We start from the raw sequence: 16,068 nt of genomic DNA, 5'->3' as shown, positions 1-16,068 counted from the left end.
CGCGGACGGAGAAAGGGCAGCCGCCGACAAGGAGCCGGCGTTGCCCGGGGGTCCGGCGCCTGGGGCAGCGGACGGAGGGAGGCTGGACACAGGAACACGGTACCGCTCGAGGTAGTCCTCCTCGCTAGCCTCCGAGTCAGCGGTAGCCGAGTCAGCGGTAGCCGCCCGTCACCGGACGGCGGCGACGCCGCGGCAATGCCCAAGGACCGGCGTGACCCGACCGATGCCGGGGAGGAAGCAGGCGAGCTCGGACCAGCAGCAAGCACCCCAGTGGTGTCGAGCTCTCCGGAGGCACCCGACGTCACAGTGAGGGACGGAGACGCTTCGCCAGCTCCGCGCCGGTCGTCGGCGCCACTCGACGTGTTTCCCCCATCGGAGTCGGAGACCTCCGGCGAAGAGTCCGAGGAGGAGCTGTCCGGGCCTCTGGCTCTCGCGAGATGTGCTTGCGCCCGCAAGGGCGTCATGCGCCTCGCACCAGACAAGAGCGCCTCCAGCGTCAGCTGCATAGTGAGGCGCTGACTGATAGGTGGCGGCGCGTTTGCGAGCCAAGACCTCAGCAGCAGGTCCGTCATCAGGCACGAAGTGCCGACCAAACGCCGCATCCTCAAGAGGCATCGAGCGCTGAGCAATGATGTCCGCCAGATACCAGATGAAGCGGAGGGTGTCAGGATGCAGGGTACCGTCCGTCGAGATGGCAAGAGGGATGAACGCTCGAGTAGGAGTAGTCATGGCATATGCAGCGCGATGTTTGCGAATCTCCTCAGACGCTGCAACATGGAGGGCGTCGAGGTTGACCTCCCCCCACTTGGTCAGGTCGGCAGAGCTGCCAATGTAAGGGTGGACTCCAACGTCACTCGAAGTTGTTCTTCCATCGGAGTCGGAGACGAGCGGATCATCTGGCAGAAGGTAAAAACTGCCTCAAGCTAAACAAAGCAGGAACAGAGGTAATACGGATTTACTGGCAGAAGGCCCGGGTCCAAGCTAAACTTCCTCCTGGCACACAGCGCACAGCGAGAAGCACACAAAACACAACTGAGCCCGAAAAGAACCAGCACTGCTGGCGTCCGTCAGCAGACCCGGCACCGCCAGCCCAAGCGCGAATGGGGACGTCCGAGATGAAACTCCCTTAGACCGCTGTCAGTCGAGCCGTCCGCCCCCGCCGCCGCCGCAAAGCCCGGGGGTCCGCCGGGGGCAGCGGACAGAGGGAGGCTGGGCACAGGAGCACGGTACCGCTCGAGGTGACGCATCAAGTCCTCACCGAGTCAGCGGTAGCCGAGACCAACACCGCCCGTGACGCCGGCGACGCCGCATCCATGCCCAGGGACCGGGGCTGTGCGGCATCGGAGCCGGGCAGGCGAGCTCGGACCAGCAGCAGGCACCTTAGTGGTGTCGAGCTCTCCAAAGGCATCCGACGTCACGGTGGGCGCGTCGGCTCCACTCTGGATGTTTCCCCCATCCGAGTATCGGTCGGGTCACGCCGGTCCTTGGGCATTGCTGCGGCGTCGCCGCCATCGAGGTGAGCAGTGGATTAAGAGGAGACATAGGATTTACTGGCAGAAGGTAAAAAGTGCCTCAAGCAAAACAAAGCAGGAACAAGCTAAACCTCCAGGCACACAGTCCACAGCGAGAAGCTGCACAAACACACACAAAACACAAGCCCGAAAAGAACCAGCACTGCTGGCACCCAGACGCGGCAGCGCCAGCCCAAGCGCGACTCAGCCGCGCAGACAAGCAGCCTAAGGGTCAAGCAATCAAGCAACAAGCAGCAGGAGCATGCAGGAGGAATAAAATCCCTGGATTTACTGGCAGAAGGGAAAAAGTGCCTCAAGCAAAACAAAGCAGGAACAAGCTAATCCTCCTGGCACACAGCGCACAGCGAGAAGCTGCACAATCACACACAAAACACAAGCCCGAAAAGAACCAGCACTGCTGGCACCCAGACGCGGCATCGCCAGCCCAAGCGCGAAGCCGCAGACAAGCAGCCTAAGGGTCAGGCAATCAAGCAACAAGCAGCAGGAGCATGCAGGAGGAATAAAATTCCTTAGACGCGATACCCGGAGGCAGCCGACTGACCACTGTCAGTCAAGACCTCAGCAGCAGGTCCGTCATCAGGCACGAAGTGCCGACCAAACGCCGCATCCTCAAGAGGCATCGAGCGCTGAGCAATGATGTCCGCCAGATACCAGATGAAGCGGAGGGTGTCAGGATGCAGGGTACCGTCCGTCGAGATGGCAAGAGGGATGAACGCTCGAGTAGGAGTAGTCATGGCATATGCAGCGCGATGTTTGCGAATCTTCTCAGACGCTGCAACATGGAGGGCGTCGAGGTTGACCTCCCCCCACTTGGTCAGGTCGGCAGAGCTGCCAATGTAAGGGTGGACCAACGTCACGTCCGCCATCAAGCCCTCGTACTGCTCAGACTTTCGATCGCGGATTCCAGGGATGTGGATATCGCCCTTCATCTTGCACGGCATGCGGCCATGAGGATGGGAGGGTACCTGCCGTCGAGAACGAGGATCCCCCACTGTATCGATGACGCTCTGAAGACCAGCTTCGTTCAGCATCGACCGAATCGTACGAGTAAGGTTGTCATGCGCCGTGGGAAGCTTGGAGGATCGGCGTTTGCAGGTCTGGAGATGATGTCACGCGGCAGCAACGGAGGGATCGAGCTCGCGCTGACATCCATCACATTCCGTCGGACACTGGCAGATCGGCATGCCATGGAGATAGCAGTCGAGCATCTGAGCATAGCGGTGCGGGAAGGCCTTGAGGGGGTAGTAGCTCGAGACCGGCGCATCGGAGAGTGGCTCAGGTCACGCTCAGGAAAATGAGCGAAGATGGTAGACTGCAAGACCCTATCATGGGGCCTGCGACTTGAGCGAGTGTGTCCTGCGGCTGTGCAAGGTGAGGATATCACGCTGCTGATCTGACAAGAGGGGTCACATTTCGCTGCGCAGGGGGAGGAATGAAGTGCTGATGAGACTCGAGTCGACGCTGAGAGCGCGCAAACCGGGCCAGGGATGTGTACCACAGATGCCGGGGGGCGTCCTGCGTCATCAGGCACCGTACTGGCCGCACCGTGGCACGGCTGGCATACGGCTCGCCCATGATTCATCGACGGAGCACAAGTTTGTTAGACTTGTACTATGCCAAAGTCACGCAGATATCACATCGACCTTAGTTGTAACAAGACAGTTTTTGCTCAAGACTGAGTTTAATTTAAAAACAATGCACACGAAACCAGAATTGAGGAGCACATGAGAGATAGACTGTATGCTAGGATGTGAAACCCCAAGCATCCAGACATGAGAGGACCTTAGCAAGACGGCTAGGAAGGCCCCCTGCTTCGTCTCTGCACTACATTGCCGCCCGGTGAAACTGCTCGGACTCAGCCGGCCCGGCGGCACGGCTGGCCGGGCATACGACTCCATCACTCCCGGGCCCGGCGGGTTGCGCCGCCGGCTGCGTGACTTTGGACTAGTACAAGTCTAACAAACTTGTATTCCGTCAGCCTTCCTAGCCGTCTTGCTAAGGTCCTCCCATGTCTGGATGCTTCAACCGGGTTTCACATCCTACTACTCGCGGCATACAGTCGTGTGCATTAAACTTGGTCACTTGAGCAACTTGAAACCGCCGGTCTGTCACGTTGTTACAACCAAGGTCGCCGTGTGATATCATCCGTGTGTGACTTTGGCATAGTACAAGTCTAACAAACTTGTGCTCCGTCAGGGAGTCATGCGCCTCGCACCAGACAGGAGCGCCTCCGAGGCTCTGAGCGTCAGCCGACCGTAACAAATCAGTGCTGCCCGGCCCCCGGGCCGCCGGCCGGGCCGGGCCCTTTCAGGCCCGGCGGGCCGCGGCCCGTCCGTCCGAGGCTGCGGCCCGGCGCCTACGGCGGCGGACGCTTCCGGCGACTGACAGCGGTCAGTCGGCTGCCTCCGGTTATCGTGTATGAGCCGGGGTGTTCACGTCATGATCGGTATCACGTCACGGTTGAAGGGGCCGCCGGTACCGCCGGCCCCGCACGGGCCAACCCCACTGGGTACCGTACCGTCACGTCCCGGACGGCGGGCACTGCCGCAACCGGGCCGGGCCGTGTTGAATGGACAATCCGGGCCTGAGGCACGGCGGCCCGATCACTGAGATTCCGATCAAGAATCACTCGGATCTCGGCGCTCTCCGACTGTTTCGGAGTGAGTCATTCCTGGTAACAATTTCACTTAACTTTGAGTAAAGTTAGCCAGTAATAAAGTTGCCGTATGGAAACTTTCACCAAAAAAAACAACGAGAGTAGTGCCCCCACCCCCACTGGCTTACAGAGGGTTCAATGGGGGTGCTAAAGCAGGGGGGTGGTACAAACAGGGCGACATAAAGGTTTTACCTAGAGAGAGACTTAGAAAAAGTTGAAGCTTGATAGGCATACCTCGTCAAGTAACCTGCACCACCCCCATCACCTATTAAATTTTACACTCCTCTTCACTACCCCCCTTCCCCTATAGCCATTTGCCCTAGAAACAGACCACCACCACCCTTCAAGAGTTGTTGAAAGTACCCCCATGTACCCGTACTGTCCTCCGAATCCATACCCTCTACCCTACCCCTCAAAGATTGCCTTGTGATTTCTACCCTACCCCTGTATTATTATTCTGCTTCCCCCGACGACAATGCTGTTCCCCTGCATCTCCTTCCCTCCCCCCCTCCTGCTCACCTCCTCCCTCCTCCCTCCTCCCTCCTCCCTCCTCCCTCTTCTCTCCTGCTCCTCCTGCTCCCCCTCCTCGCTTGATTGACCCTTCTCTCCCCGACTGCTCTGTTCTCAGTCAAACGCTACCGATTTGGAAAAATTTACCAGCTTTCGTTTGTTCTCCTTGGTTGCAAGAATGTTATGCTATCTGTGAATTTCTAACACAGACAAGTTTTTTCCTTCCTTTGCTGTAAGGTCTTTCGTCAGCAACGGTTTTGTTTGTATTGCCTAGTTTTCCTCCCTGCTGCCTCTGTTCGTCACCAAATAGCTTGAACTTGTTTGTTTGGTCTCATCTTTGTGGTTTTGCTCTGATGTCTCAATTTCGACATCTCTATTTTCACTACCCTAGAATCTTCTTTGTTGTTGAAACTTTGCTCTATGATGCATGGCATTGAGTTGTATCATTATGACAGGCGGTTGCTGTTAGCAAGGCACTGACATCTTGTCGCAATTTGCTCTCAGTCATGATTGTGAACGCGGATCTCGTACTGTCAAGCAGCATTGACTCGAACCCCTACCTCCACTTCGTGCAGACGTCTGAAACCGTGTCAAGTAGCAGGAGCATAAGCTCGGACGAGGGATCGATTACGACCAGGTTATGCTTCTCTGCCCATCGAGGACGTTGACACTGCCTGCAGGCCGGTGGATGGGCAAGGAGAGGCAGGGGTCGGGCTTCAGTTTCGAGAGTGTGCGGAAGGCATCGCTGTGGGTCTGCTCTGGTATCAAGCCATGGCCTTGACGTGGCGGTGCAGGTGGTCGCTCTCGTGCAAGGAGGTCCGGCTCACCTCAGCGGAGCTATATACGTGGGGGATGTGAGGCAGCGAAATGGTTGCTTGTGGTGAAGTGAAAGTTGCTGCAGGTGATCAAGAGAATCGATGATGTAGAGCTTGCCGGTACATGAACTCTGAGCCGATTGCTCGTTGATCCCAGCCCAGGAAAAGATATTCGTCAAGCCGTGCTGCTGCTGTCAGGCAACCGTGGGTCGAAGTGAGGCTCTATGATGCGATAGCCAAACACAGTTGTGATTGAGAACCTTGCAGGTGTAGTTTACATTTGGGAAGAGAAGGAGAGAAGGAGAGGAGGGTAGAGCTTGTGCGTCAAAGCTTATCTTCCATTGGAGAGTTTGAAAGCAAGGCTCTTTAGGTAACGCTTTAGATTGGCGAAAATGCGTGGAATTCATGGTGGTTGTTGAACAAACCCTTTACAGCCTTAATGAAACAATAATAAGCTCCCCTCTTTCACCTCTTCTTCTTGTAATCTTCGTACGGAAAGCGATGCCGATCGTGGGGGGCATCCAGATCTACATCTCTACCTTTGGGGATGATCCCATAATAATTCAGCTTGGGGTGCGAGCTCAGGTAGTGAATCTGCATCCTCGTCATGGTAAGGGCCATGGAGACAACCTTACCTTTATGTGCTGCAAATTTACAGTTGGTTTGACCGCAGGCATCTGCTCGGGCTCAGCATGTCGGGCAGTGGCGGCAAATGATCAGATCACCTGGTAGATCTCCTTCATGTAGTTGAAGAGGTTCGGATACTCGTCGATCCGCTGTTTGTTCGTCTTGAAATACACTACATACACCTAGATAGAGCTCAGATTCTCGGCCCAATCACGTGGGACAACACTTACAGGATCGAAGCGAATTAATGTCATGAACAGGCGAAGATCCGCCATGGTGAACCTTGGTCCTGTCAAAAACCTCTGTTTGCTCAGCAGTTCCTCCGCCCTAAGCGTAAAGACAAGACTCAGTGTCTTGGGTGGACCGGAGCATGAGGCTGACCTATCCAATGCGTTGAACAACTCATCGAAAGCCTTCTCGTATGCATCCTGTGTCTGAGAGAATCCGCAGCGATAAACCCCATCGTTGATGCACGGGTAGATCCAAGAGTTGAGCTCTTCTATCTGAGCCCGTAGCTCCTCAGGGTACAGGTCAACATCCGGATACTTGGCAAACTCGTCGAAAGCGCTGTTGAAGAACTGAACGATGTCAGCTGACTCGTTGTTCACTATCGTTCTATTCTTCTTGTCCCACAAAATCGGCACGCTGTACTTCCCATCTGTATCCCCTGCTAGCTCGTACAAGTCTCTTACACATTTTGCTCCATTCACGAAGTCAGGAATCGAAAACTCGGCAGAGTAAGAGCCATAGCCGTTGAGGTTCGTGAGTGGAGGATCTGACGGGTCGCCGAAGACCCACCCAATATGCTCATCCTGTCACAATCAAGTCAGTCACGCCGTGCGCCTGCGGTCTAACCTGTCCCGGGCGAGTATACTGCCAAGTTGGATGAACAATGGAGATGCTGATTACATCTTCGAGGCCTTTGAAGAGGATGGTGGCATAGCACCTTCACCATGTCAGACTCGATCTCTTCCCCCGTTTATCTCACCTTTGCGCCCAGGGACATGCGTATGAGATGTAGAGATGGTATCGATCTCTCTCTGGAGGATACTTGGGGTCGCCCGGCTGAAACACGAACTTTCACCTCAGGATGTAGAACGGCATCAGTTGACCTTAATCTGATTCTTCCAACTAGAGACTCTGCGCTTGAAAGCTCCTCCAACCACCTCGTCCAACCCCGTTCGAGGCTTCACGTGCCTCAGCGTCGTCATGCGCCTGCCAGAATATGCCCTACGCACAAATTTTCACAAGCAACGTCACAGTAAGAAGAGTGAAGATGATGCATGTCTTCTGCTCAATCGTTCAATTCTTGCATATCCTTGTGTTGAGTAACACGAACAGATTGGCAAGGAAACGAACAACACAGAGGCGATAGGGGCATTGATTTCGATATCAGCAGACGAGAACGTGGAGGGCAGATGCACATCTTGGAAGGTAAAGAAGCGACGGGGGAACACATACCAGCTCAGTATCAACAATCAAGATGGAGGAACAATCGCAATGGATACATGAGCAAGGGATAGCTGGATGAAATAGGCTAGTCGTGGGGTAACGGAGAAAGACTCATTGGGGAGAGGCAGGGGTTGAGAGATAGTGAGAAAAATGTCGAAAATTAGTTATATTGACGAGGTGGATTGGTGGGAGGCAGGGGAAGGTAAGGCACGCGAAAAAAAAAAGGACTAGAAGGAGACGGAAAGGAAGAAATGAGGGAGGAGAGGGTAGACCAGTGGAGAAACGATTGGGCTGTTGGGGAAATATGAGAGGAAGTGGGTAAAGTGGACCCAGACGAGACAACGATAATGCCTTGGGTGATACAAGAAAGCATCAAAGTAAAGCATCTTCGGAAGAAAATGAGGAACCAAAAGCTAAAGAATGCAGATAAGGTTTGTAATCCAGTGGAAAGATCAGGAGGAGGGGAGAGGCATGGAAAGAGGTGAGAGAGGGGAAATGAGGATTGAGGAGAAGGTGAGGAAGGAACGACATGGAGGAGGGACAACAACAAGCAGGTAGAGAGGAAGGAGGAGGTCAGAACAAGGCAAGCAGGAGGCAAACATACAAAACACGCAGAAAGGTTTCATGCGCAGCCCTAGCACGAGAGCATGGCGCGGTGAGCGCAGGTACCAAGGAGAGTGAGGCGGGCTCACAAATCAGCTTGAGCAATGAACCACGGAGGGGGTAGTACCATGGTACGGGTGGTGTACGTAGGATGATAGGGGGTAGTTCCAAGCGTTTTCCAGTAGGTACGGGTGGTAGGACATGATCAGGGGTGGGTTCGAATCTACATTGAAAACCAATGTTTTAGGTTTATTCTAGATTATCAGGGGTAGTAATGACTGGGATATTGGTGGTAGGGGTGGTTAGTTTGAACCAATCAAACCATGTAAAGTTGCAATCTTCAGATAATCCTCCATGATGCCACAAGACCACCCTCACATTATCTGTACCCTACCACCAATACGCCTCTTGAATATGGATCAAAATGAGGTACTCTGATTACCCCTACCCCCCATTTCCAACAAAAACTATAAAACTCAATTAGGAAGTCACGAGACCTTACCGGGACGTGACAACCAGACTTCTTCGGCTCCGTCACCACCCCCACCCAATAAATATCTCAGGATATGTGGGAATTATAGGGGGTGGTACAGCTGATGCACCACCCTAGTCGCTGTCAAAGGTGAATGGAGGGGGTGGTGGGTAGTCTCCAGGCTGGCCAGATATATTAACTTTTCCCGGACAACAGCCTGTAGAACTCGGCACAGGCCGAGCGGATCACTTGTAACTGGGAGAAGAGAGCAGGTCGAGGAGAAGAGAGAAGAGCAGAGGAGAAGCGAAGACGCTCTCAAGCAGCAGCGAGTAGAAGAACTTGCTCGAGATGATCACTGGCGACCAAGTCAGGGAGACGACGGTCAAGGCGACCAGGAGCTGAACTGTCGAGCTCTTCGCTCCATTGGCGCGGACCTGCTGCACTATGAGCAGGAACAACATGACCGCAATCGTCACCTGCATGGCAGCAAACAAGAACCACAGTGACGTCAGCAAGCACTTGGTTCTCCGCACCCCCAACTTGAGGGCGAGGGTCACAGTTCCCGCGGCTCTGACGGCAAGAGGTGAGGAGGTAGAGGCGTTGGTGTCAACTTGGAGGTCCATGAGGGAGCACAAGCGCGCAGCCTCACCTGTCAGAGTCCAAGTCCCTGACGTCCTGCAAGTTCTCAACGGAGAAGGAGATCAAGAAGACCAAGGTCAAGGCCTGCGCTGACTCCCTCCATGCGGGGCCAGCCGGCAAACGACGAGAGTTAGCATAAGCCAGAGGCGCGAAGAGGGCCATGAAGCTGGTGCTGAAGGCGACGAAGAAAGCTTTTGAGCACGGAAGCTCCTTGATCCTCCAAGTTGTTCTCTCCTCTAGCGTTAGCATCCCTCAACGACAGCACGATCTCACCTCGCTCCTGCTCGAGATCAGCACCGGCAACCGCATGGCGTAGAGCAAGCCCAACGAGAGGTGCACCAAGAAGACGAGCTGATGAGGGTCAGCATGAGCAAGACGGCAAGAGGTTGAGACCTTCGTTCCCAGAGGAGCGGTCAAGAAGAGGAGGGTGAAGCAGCAGGATCCAACTACAAACAGTCTCTTGCTTCGCTCAACCAGCTGCTGCAACCATTCACCCTCCCCACTCGCTCACTCCCATCACAGGTTGCCTGCTGGGCTCGCAAGTCCTTGCATTGCAAGTTGTCGCGGTATCGATCAATCGAGTAGACGGCGAGAGCCTCGGCAAAGCCGAGGAACATCTGACGCGAGTCAAGGAGATGCAGAGAGAGGGAGAGAGAGAGTGAGAGGGGGAAGGGAGAGGGGGAAAAGGAGGTGGCAAGTGGGGGAGAATTGGGGAGAGGCAGCAACGGGGAAGAAGTTTAGGGAGCATCTGAGATAGCAGGAGAGTAACAGGGGCTACCGGGGTGAGGTTAAGTTCGAGCAGCAGCAGCTTCTGGACGAAGGGAACGAGGGAGGCGAGCATAAGACACATCCACAAGGATCTGCGCAGCAGTAGCTCAGCAGGAGCCAAGGGGACCAGCAGGCCATCACGTGTCAAGCATCGTCTCTTCCATGGCTTGGAGGAAGCTCATCCCCTCTCCTCCTCGTATCGCTAGTCTCCCCTCTCCTCCTCTTGCGCTCTGCCGCCATTTCGCTCCTGCTCCCTGCAGCTCGTTGAAGGTGTGTCGGCCCAACAGCCCGATGCTCCTCCCTCCCTCCCTCAGCGCTGCTGCCTGACCTGCGCCCTCCAGTAGCACAGCAAGCCTGAAAGCCAGCACGAGAAACATGCGACATGCTGGTCGCATGAGATAGGTGGGGAAGAGATGGAGGGTCAGGGAGGGAGGGTCGGGGGGGGGGGGGGGAGTGAGTGAGTGAGTGAGTGAGCTAGTGAGTGAGTGGAGGGGAGGGAAGGAAGGGAGGGAGGGGGGGAGGGGAGGGGAGGGGGGAAGAGAGGGGAGGGGAGGGAGGGAAGGGGAGGCGGGGAGGGGGGGGAGGGAGGGGAGGGAGTCTTGAGGTCCGTGAACAGAAAATCTGGGTTTTATTTATTGGACCCTCAAAAGAACCTCCGAAGGCGGGAGAAGCGAAGCGAGACGAGGAGGGAGAGGAGAGGAGAGGAGAGGAGAGGAGGGTACAGTCATGTCATTATGGTCAGTCGATCATTGTCAGCTCTTGCTCGCCTGCTTCCTTTCCTTGGCTCTTCTACCTGGTTTGCTTGCCATGGCGCCAGCAGCAAACTCTCCTACGAGGTTGAGAAGCTCGCAGATCTTGAGGATGCAGTTGAGAGGTGAGGGAAGAGGGAGGGAGAGCTCTACTCAGTCTGCTGCTCTAGAGTTGCAGGAAAACCCGTCAGAGCTTTTCTCGGCAGGCATGACCCTCCTGACCCTCCTCGTCCTCGTCTTCACTGACGTTCATCAACTCCTTGTTCTCCTCCCCCTCCTCTCCCCTCCTCATCCTGCCTCTCGCTCCTCTTGTGCTGACTCTAGCAGGTCTCGTCGACGACTCCAACATGTTAGAGTGGAACATCTGCATCAGTGGGCCGCCGGACTCCCTCTAGTAAGATAACCGGCTCCTCGCTCGGGGGTGACGTTGCAGCAGTGAAGGAGGAATATTCAGTGCGAGGTTGTCGTTTCCAGAGAAGTGAGTGGTGTATATGCGCATGAGGGATGTATATGTGTATGAGGGATGTATATGTGTATGAGGGATGTATATGTGTATGAGGGATGTATATGGGTATGAGGGATGTATATGGGTATGAGGGATGTATCTTTGTGTTTCTCACTTTCTTTCTCGTCTCAAGTTATCCCGACAAGCCTCCCAGCATGAAGTTTCTCACTCCCATCTGGCATCCCAACGGTGTGCGACTATGTTGCGGCACGCATGACCTCGCTGGCTTCAGTTTACAGCAACGGAGATGTCTGCATCTCCATCCTCCATGCCCCCGGTGAAGACGCGACCAACCCGCAGGAGCTCGCGAGCATGAGGTGGAACCCCGTCCACACGGTGAGCGCGACTGGTTGACACCTGGCGTGAGCTGGCGAGCAGGTGGAGACAATCGTGCTAAGTGTCATCTCCATGCTCTCGGACCCAACCGACGACTCTCCTGCCAACGTAGAAGCTGCGGTCTGACCTTGACGAAGCCTCTCACTCTTCCTCCTCCTTTTCCTCTTTCCTCCTCCTCGTCCTCCTCTTTCCTCGTCCTCTTTCTCCCCTCCTCTCCTCTCAAGTTCCAACCAGGTTGAGCTGCGCAACAACTTCAATCTCTACAAGCAACATGTCTCCAAGTGCGTTGCCGACTCCCTTGAAATGTGAAAAGAAGCGCTTAGCATTCCAAGTGAGGAGGAGGGAGGGGAGAGTTTCATCGACTTGCGGAGGCGTCGGGTCGGAACGCGTCACCTTTCTCCTCCTTCCACTTCTTGCTCGAGTCTGAGTCGCTCAGGACCTTCTTCACGTCAGTCTCAGACCCCCGCAACTGGCAGGGAGCTCACCCTGTGCTTAGCTCCGGGGTCGATGGGGAAGATGTCCTCAGGCTCGAGACCCCTCGCGTGTCTCTCCCACATCCTCGTCAGTGCGTCCTCGAAGCTTCCAACCTGCATCCTCGTCACTCGCTGCGCCTCGTTTGAAGCGCCTCCAACCCATCGGGCCGTGTCGAAGAGAGGAGCAGTCAGCCGAGCCGCCTTGAGCTTCGCCTTCATCTCCTCCAGCGCCTCCTTGTTGTTGCCTAGCTCCACCGCCTTCTCCTCGTACCTGCCATAGCGTCAGCTGGCGCATCTCGCGACCTCCCATCCTCACCCCGCCAGATCCGTCGCGATCATCTCCTGCATGCCAACGGCGCGAGCGAGGGAGGCGCCGACGCGGGAAGGAAAGGTGTCGCCCTGTAACGTGACCATGGGTACGCCGGCCCAGAGGAAGTCGCTTCCTGTGGTGTGGCCGTTGTAGATGTGTGTGTCGAGATAGACGTCGGCGAGAGTCAGTCGCTTCAGGTGCTCGATCTTGGGCATCATCGGGCCTGCGAACACGAAGCGCGTCGCGTCGATGCCTTGCTCGCGAGCTGCGCGAAGGAGACGGAGGACGGCCATGGTCGGGTGTTTGTAGAGCCAGAGGACGCTGTTGGGCACGCGCTTGAGGATTCTGATCCAGGCGTGGAAGATATGCTCCGTGATTCTCCCCAGGCGGTTGAAAGTACAGAAGACAAGCGCGTGCTCGGGAAGGCCGTGGTCCTTGCGGGAAGGGAGGCAGGAGGAGGAGAGGATCTCAGGGTAGAGGTCTTGGAAAGAGTTGGTCTGGTAGCAGTGGGGCATGTAGATCAGTGACTCCGTGTACATCTCACGATGCTCCTTGGGGCTGACAACCATGTCCACCACGTTGTAGTCCAGGTAGGAGGCACCATGCGTGCCCGGGTAGGCGAGGTAGACCACCTGGAGGGGCGCAGGGCGGAAGGCAAAGATGCCATTTCTCTCACCGGCAGTGTGACTGTTGAGGTTGACGAGGATGTCGATCTCGTCGTCCGCAATCATCTGCGCGCACGCCTTGTCGTTCTTGGCGTTGGGGAGGAGGCGAAAGTTTGGGATTTCGCGCTGCAGGACCTGCCGGTACATGGACGAGTCGTTCCTTGTGATGGAATAGAGGAAGATCTCAAACTTGCTTGTGTCGTGTAGCAGCAGTGCGCTCTGCATGAGGTCGGCGGTTGGGTGGTTGACAAAATCAGCACTAACGTAGCCGATCCTGAGCTTAGGAGGCGGAGACTGAGGAGACGAAGGAGCCTCCTTGACCTTGAACAGCTTGAGCTCGACCTCTTTCACCTTCTCTGCTCGCATCACGTCCTGCAGCTTCTGGTTGCTGTGAGACCTGGCGATGTCTCGCACGATTTCCTTTGGCAGAGGATAGTGCACCGAGTGAAAGGGCAGGACCGTCGGCAGGTGATTGTGCTTGATCTGCATCTCCACCAGCTGCATCAGAACCATGAGGTTGATCGTGAACTCCTTCCACGCGCACGTCGCCAGCAGGTCGTAGACTGTCTGTGCGAACATGTCCACCTCCTGCAGGCATACCTTCCCTCCCTGTATGCGATTCCGCACTACCTCCATGCTCACTGCGAGCTGCGCGTCATATTGGTCGATGCCCAAGCACTCGGGGCAGGTGAAAGAGCCTGCGGGGAGTGTCTGGAGCGAGAGGCAGGTGCAGCCGAAGCAGAACCACCGGAAGCAGACGTCGCAGCGGACGCTCTCTTGCTCGAAGAAGCCACACGAGCAGCATAGAACAGGCTCCTCAGGCATGTTCGCTCGAGAAACACCCAAACCACATATTTCGTTTTCCTCCATCTCTATCCCCTGCTCCGCCGTCCCTTCCTCCATCCTCTGCTCCGGCCCCACTGAGTCCTCCAGACGTTTCTGTTGCCCCTGCTGCTCCTGAATTTTATCGTGCTCATCCTGTTGCTTCACACGCATATTCTGTTCGTCGTCCTGCTGCTCTTGCACGTGTTCAAGCTGAGCTTCCTCCTGTCGCTGATGCTTTGCCAGCTGCTGAATCTCGTCCTCCACTCCCTCTTCCTCCTGTTGTTGCTGTTGTACTGGTAGCTGCTGATGCTTCGGCAGCTCCTCCTCCGCCTCCTGATCTCGCTCCAGTACTTGTGCTGGTTCCTGGTCTTGATCCTTGAGCTCCTCCCCCACCTGCACGACTTCTGCAACCCCCCGGCGAGCTTTCTTGGCTGCACGTGTGGGAGAAGCGTCGGCCTCGACGGCGGGTCTGTCGCAGGAGGCGATGGAGGGAACAAGCAGAGGGTCGTCGGCGGTGAGGACGGCCTCGAACGACTGCATCGCTTCCGAAGTCAAGCTCGCCTCATGCAGGCAGATGCGGCAGCGCCAGTCAGCTGGCACATCACCGTTCATGTGCTGCTCCAAGTTAAGGCAGCGCAGGTGGAAGGCAGCTGGGCAGGTACTGCATCCTACCTCCACTCGGCTGTACCCGCACACGTCGCAGTGCAGGAGGTCGCTTCCTCCCGGCTGACTCAGTGCCGAGGCCCCGTAGACGAGCATGTCTGCCTGTTTGGTCGGAGAGTCTCCACGCGCTGATTCTTGATCTACCATCTTGGTCAGATAATCGATCGCCTCCTGCGCGCTTGAAAACTGAACGAGTTGGCTGCCCGTCAATCCGCTCTTCACGCACTGAGAGTACAGCTGTTGCAAGCAGTCAGCGACCTGCCTCCTCCCTCCTCCTGCCTATCATCTCATCCTCCCTCCACACCTCTCTTCGACCCCTCCACCTCATCGCTTCCCTCCTGGCTCACCTCGCTGACTCGCACGGTCTGCCTGCCGAAGGTGGCTACCGCGTGCTTCATGTGGAACTTGTCGCAGGCTTGTTGCAGCCTGTTAACGCGGTCGGGGAAGCAGAGGCGTCCCTTCGAGGCAGAGCAGAGCTGGCAGACCCAACCCTGATCCCTCGAGACCTTGACCTCTTCCGCCTCTAGCGCCTGCCCCACACACTCACGATGGTACCGTCGCGGGCAGCAGTCGCAGCTCAGCAGCTTTCCACCCTCATAGCACTCGTAGCAGAAGAAGAGCAGAGGGTCGGAGAACCGCATGGGCCCTCCCACCTTGTTCTTAGCGCCTCTATCTCCTTCCGCATGCTCGTTCTTGTCCAAGAAGCGGACCACGCGCTTGATTTTGACCCACTCATCGTACTTGTCGTTCCATCCTATGTAGTGCACTTTGAGCCGATCTCCCTCTTGCTGTAGGATTCTTGCTGTGTAAACCTTTCCGTCCTTGCTGCAGGTGCACCAGCACTTGCGATCCACGAGCGAGCCTCTACCGCCATGAGCGTCTGCCGAGCAGCTCCCTGCCCGAGGGCCCTCCTCCTCACCCTGCATGGCGTCATGGGACGGGGAAGGTAGTGGAGGAGGCTTGTGCTTTCCCACGCGCTTCTTGGCTTTGCTGTGAGAGAACTTGGTTTTGAATCTCTTGTGCTTCTTCTTCCCGCCTCCCTCGTGCTGGCTGGACGACGCGCGGGAAGTCGCGCTGGTCTCCCAGGGGTCTGCCATGCTCGACTGGTCGGGATGACAGCAGCGGCTGCCTCGCTCACTTCATCTCCTCCTTCGCTGACGGCGCGCGGCGAGAGGCAGGGGAGCGGGAAGGGAGGGCGGGATTATTTGTACGGGGAAAAGGGAAAACCAGGCAGGCTCGGGGGAGTGGGGGCGGTGGTATGAAAGAATGAAGACAGGGGGGGGGGGGGAGGGGGCGAGGGGGGGAACGAAATGAAGAGACTTATGTTGAAGAAGAACAAGGAGAGAGAAGTGTCAGGAAAGAGAGACCAAGGATGTTCTACGGATGCAAGATGAGGAGGATGATTCATGGTGATGACTATGACGGGGACGCTGACGTTGTGTATGTTTTAATAGACACCAAGTAACAG

At 56.2% G+C, this 16,068-nt stretch overlaps 6 protein-coding genes across 6 annotated transcripts in view; 3 read left to right on the top strand and 3 right to left on the bottom strand.

Annotated features, from left to right (window-relative positions):
• GUITHDRAFT_69016 (hypothetical protein) overlaps positions 1-1,740 on the top strand; it is a gene marked incomplete at both ends in the record, with an annotated part of 2,786 nt that extends 1,046 nt beyond the window's left edge. Inside the window, 2 exons of the mRNA XM_005834962.1 lie at positions 1,131-1,180; positions 1,273-1,740. Coding sequence (XP_005835019.1) covers positions 1,131-1,180; positions 1,273-1,740 — 518 coding nt within the window. The remainder of the gene's footprint in view (positions 1-1,130; positions 1,181-1,272) is intronic.
• Positions 1,741-5,204: 3,464 nt separating this feature from the next.
• On the top strand, positions 5,205-5,731 carry GUITHDRAFT_106122 (hypothetical protein; the record flags this gene model as incomplete). Its single annotated transcript, XM_005834961.1, has 5 exons — positions 5,205-5,335; positions 5,379-5,445; positions 5,493-5,552; positions 5,600-5,633; positions 5,676-5,731. 5 exons carry the CDS (start codon positions 5,205-5,207, stop codon positions 5,729-5,731), a joined length of 348 nt encoding a protein of 115 aa, XP_005835018.1.
• A 247-nt stretch (positions 5,732-5,978) lies between these two features.
• Positions 5,979-7,351, bottom strand: GUITHDRAFT_68997 (hypothetical protein; the record flags this gene model as incomplete). The annotated part of the gene is made up of 8 exons (XM_005834960.1): positions 5,979-6,107; positions 6,149-6,193; positions 6,239-6,322; positions 6,371-6,467; positions 6,522-6,952; positions 6,996-7,086; positions 7,129-7,205; positions 7,253-7,351. 8 exons carry the CDS (start codon positions 7,349-7,351, stop codon positions 5,979-5,981), a joined length of 1,053 nt encoding a protein of 350 aa, XP_005835017.1.
• A 1,561-nt stretch (positions 7,352-8,912) lies between these two features.
• Positions 8,913-10,238, bottom strand: GUITHDRAFT_106120 (hypothetical protein; the record flags this gene model as incomplete). Its single annotated transcript, XM_005834959.1, has 7 exons — positions 8,913-9,101; positions 9,144-9,237; positions 9,317-9,542; positions 9,580-9,657; positions 9,827-9,923; positions 10,085-10,166; positions 10,216-10,238. The coding sequence occupies 7 exons, from the start codon at positions 10,236-10,238 to the stop codon at positions 8,913-8,915; spliced, it is 789 nt and encodes a 262-aa protein (XP_005835016.1).
• Positions 10,239-10,732: 494 nt separating this feature from the next.
• On the top strand, positions 10,733-11,991 carry sUbc14 (ubiquitin-conjugating enzyme Ubc14). Its single transcript, XM_005834958.1, has 8 exons — positions 10,733-10,948; positions 10,994-11,029; positions 11,151-11,217; positions 11,260-11,301; positions 11,462-11,517; positions 11,561-11,664; positions 11,707-11,784; positions 11,899-11,991. Exons 1-8 carry the CDS (start codon positions 10,801-10,803, stop codon positions 11,971-11,973), a joined length of 606 nt encoding a protein of 201 aa, XP_005835015.1. The 5' UTR covers positions 10,733-10,800; the 3' UTR covers positions 11,974-11,991.
• Positions 11,992-12,119: 128 nt separating this feature from the next.
• GUITHDRAFT_68991 (hypothetical protein) lies at positions 12,120-13,691 on the bottom strand (the record flags this gene model as incomplete). Its single annotated transcript, XM_005834957.1, has 3 exons — positions 12,120-12,251; positions 12,297-12,408; positions 12,454-13,691. The coding sequence occupies 3 exons, from the start codon at positions 13,689-13,691 to the stop codon at positions 12,120-12,122; spliced, it is 1,482 nt and encodes a 493-aa protein (XP_005835014.1).
• Between the last annotated feature and the right edge of the window lie 2,377 nt (positions 13,692-16,068).

Source organism: Guillardia theta, assembly GCF_000315625.1.
Source record: "Guillardia theta CCMP2712 unplaced genomic scaffold GUITHscaffold_23, whole genome shotgun sequence".
In the NCBI taxonomy this organism is placed as follows: Eukaryota; class Cryptophyceae; order Pyrenomonadales; family Geminigeraceae; genus Guillardia; species Guillardia theta.
The sequence above is the reverse complement of the archived record's forward strand: the minus strand, read 5'-3'. Positions and strand labels throughout refer to the sequence as shown.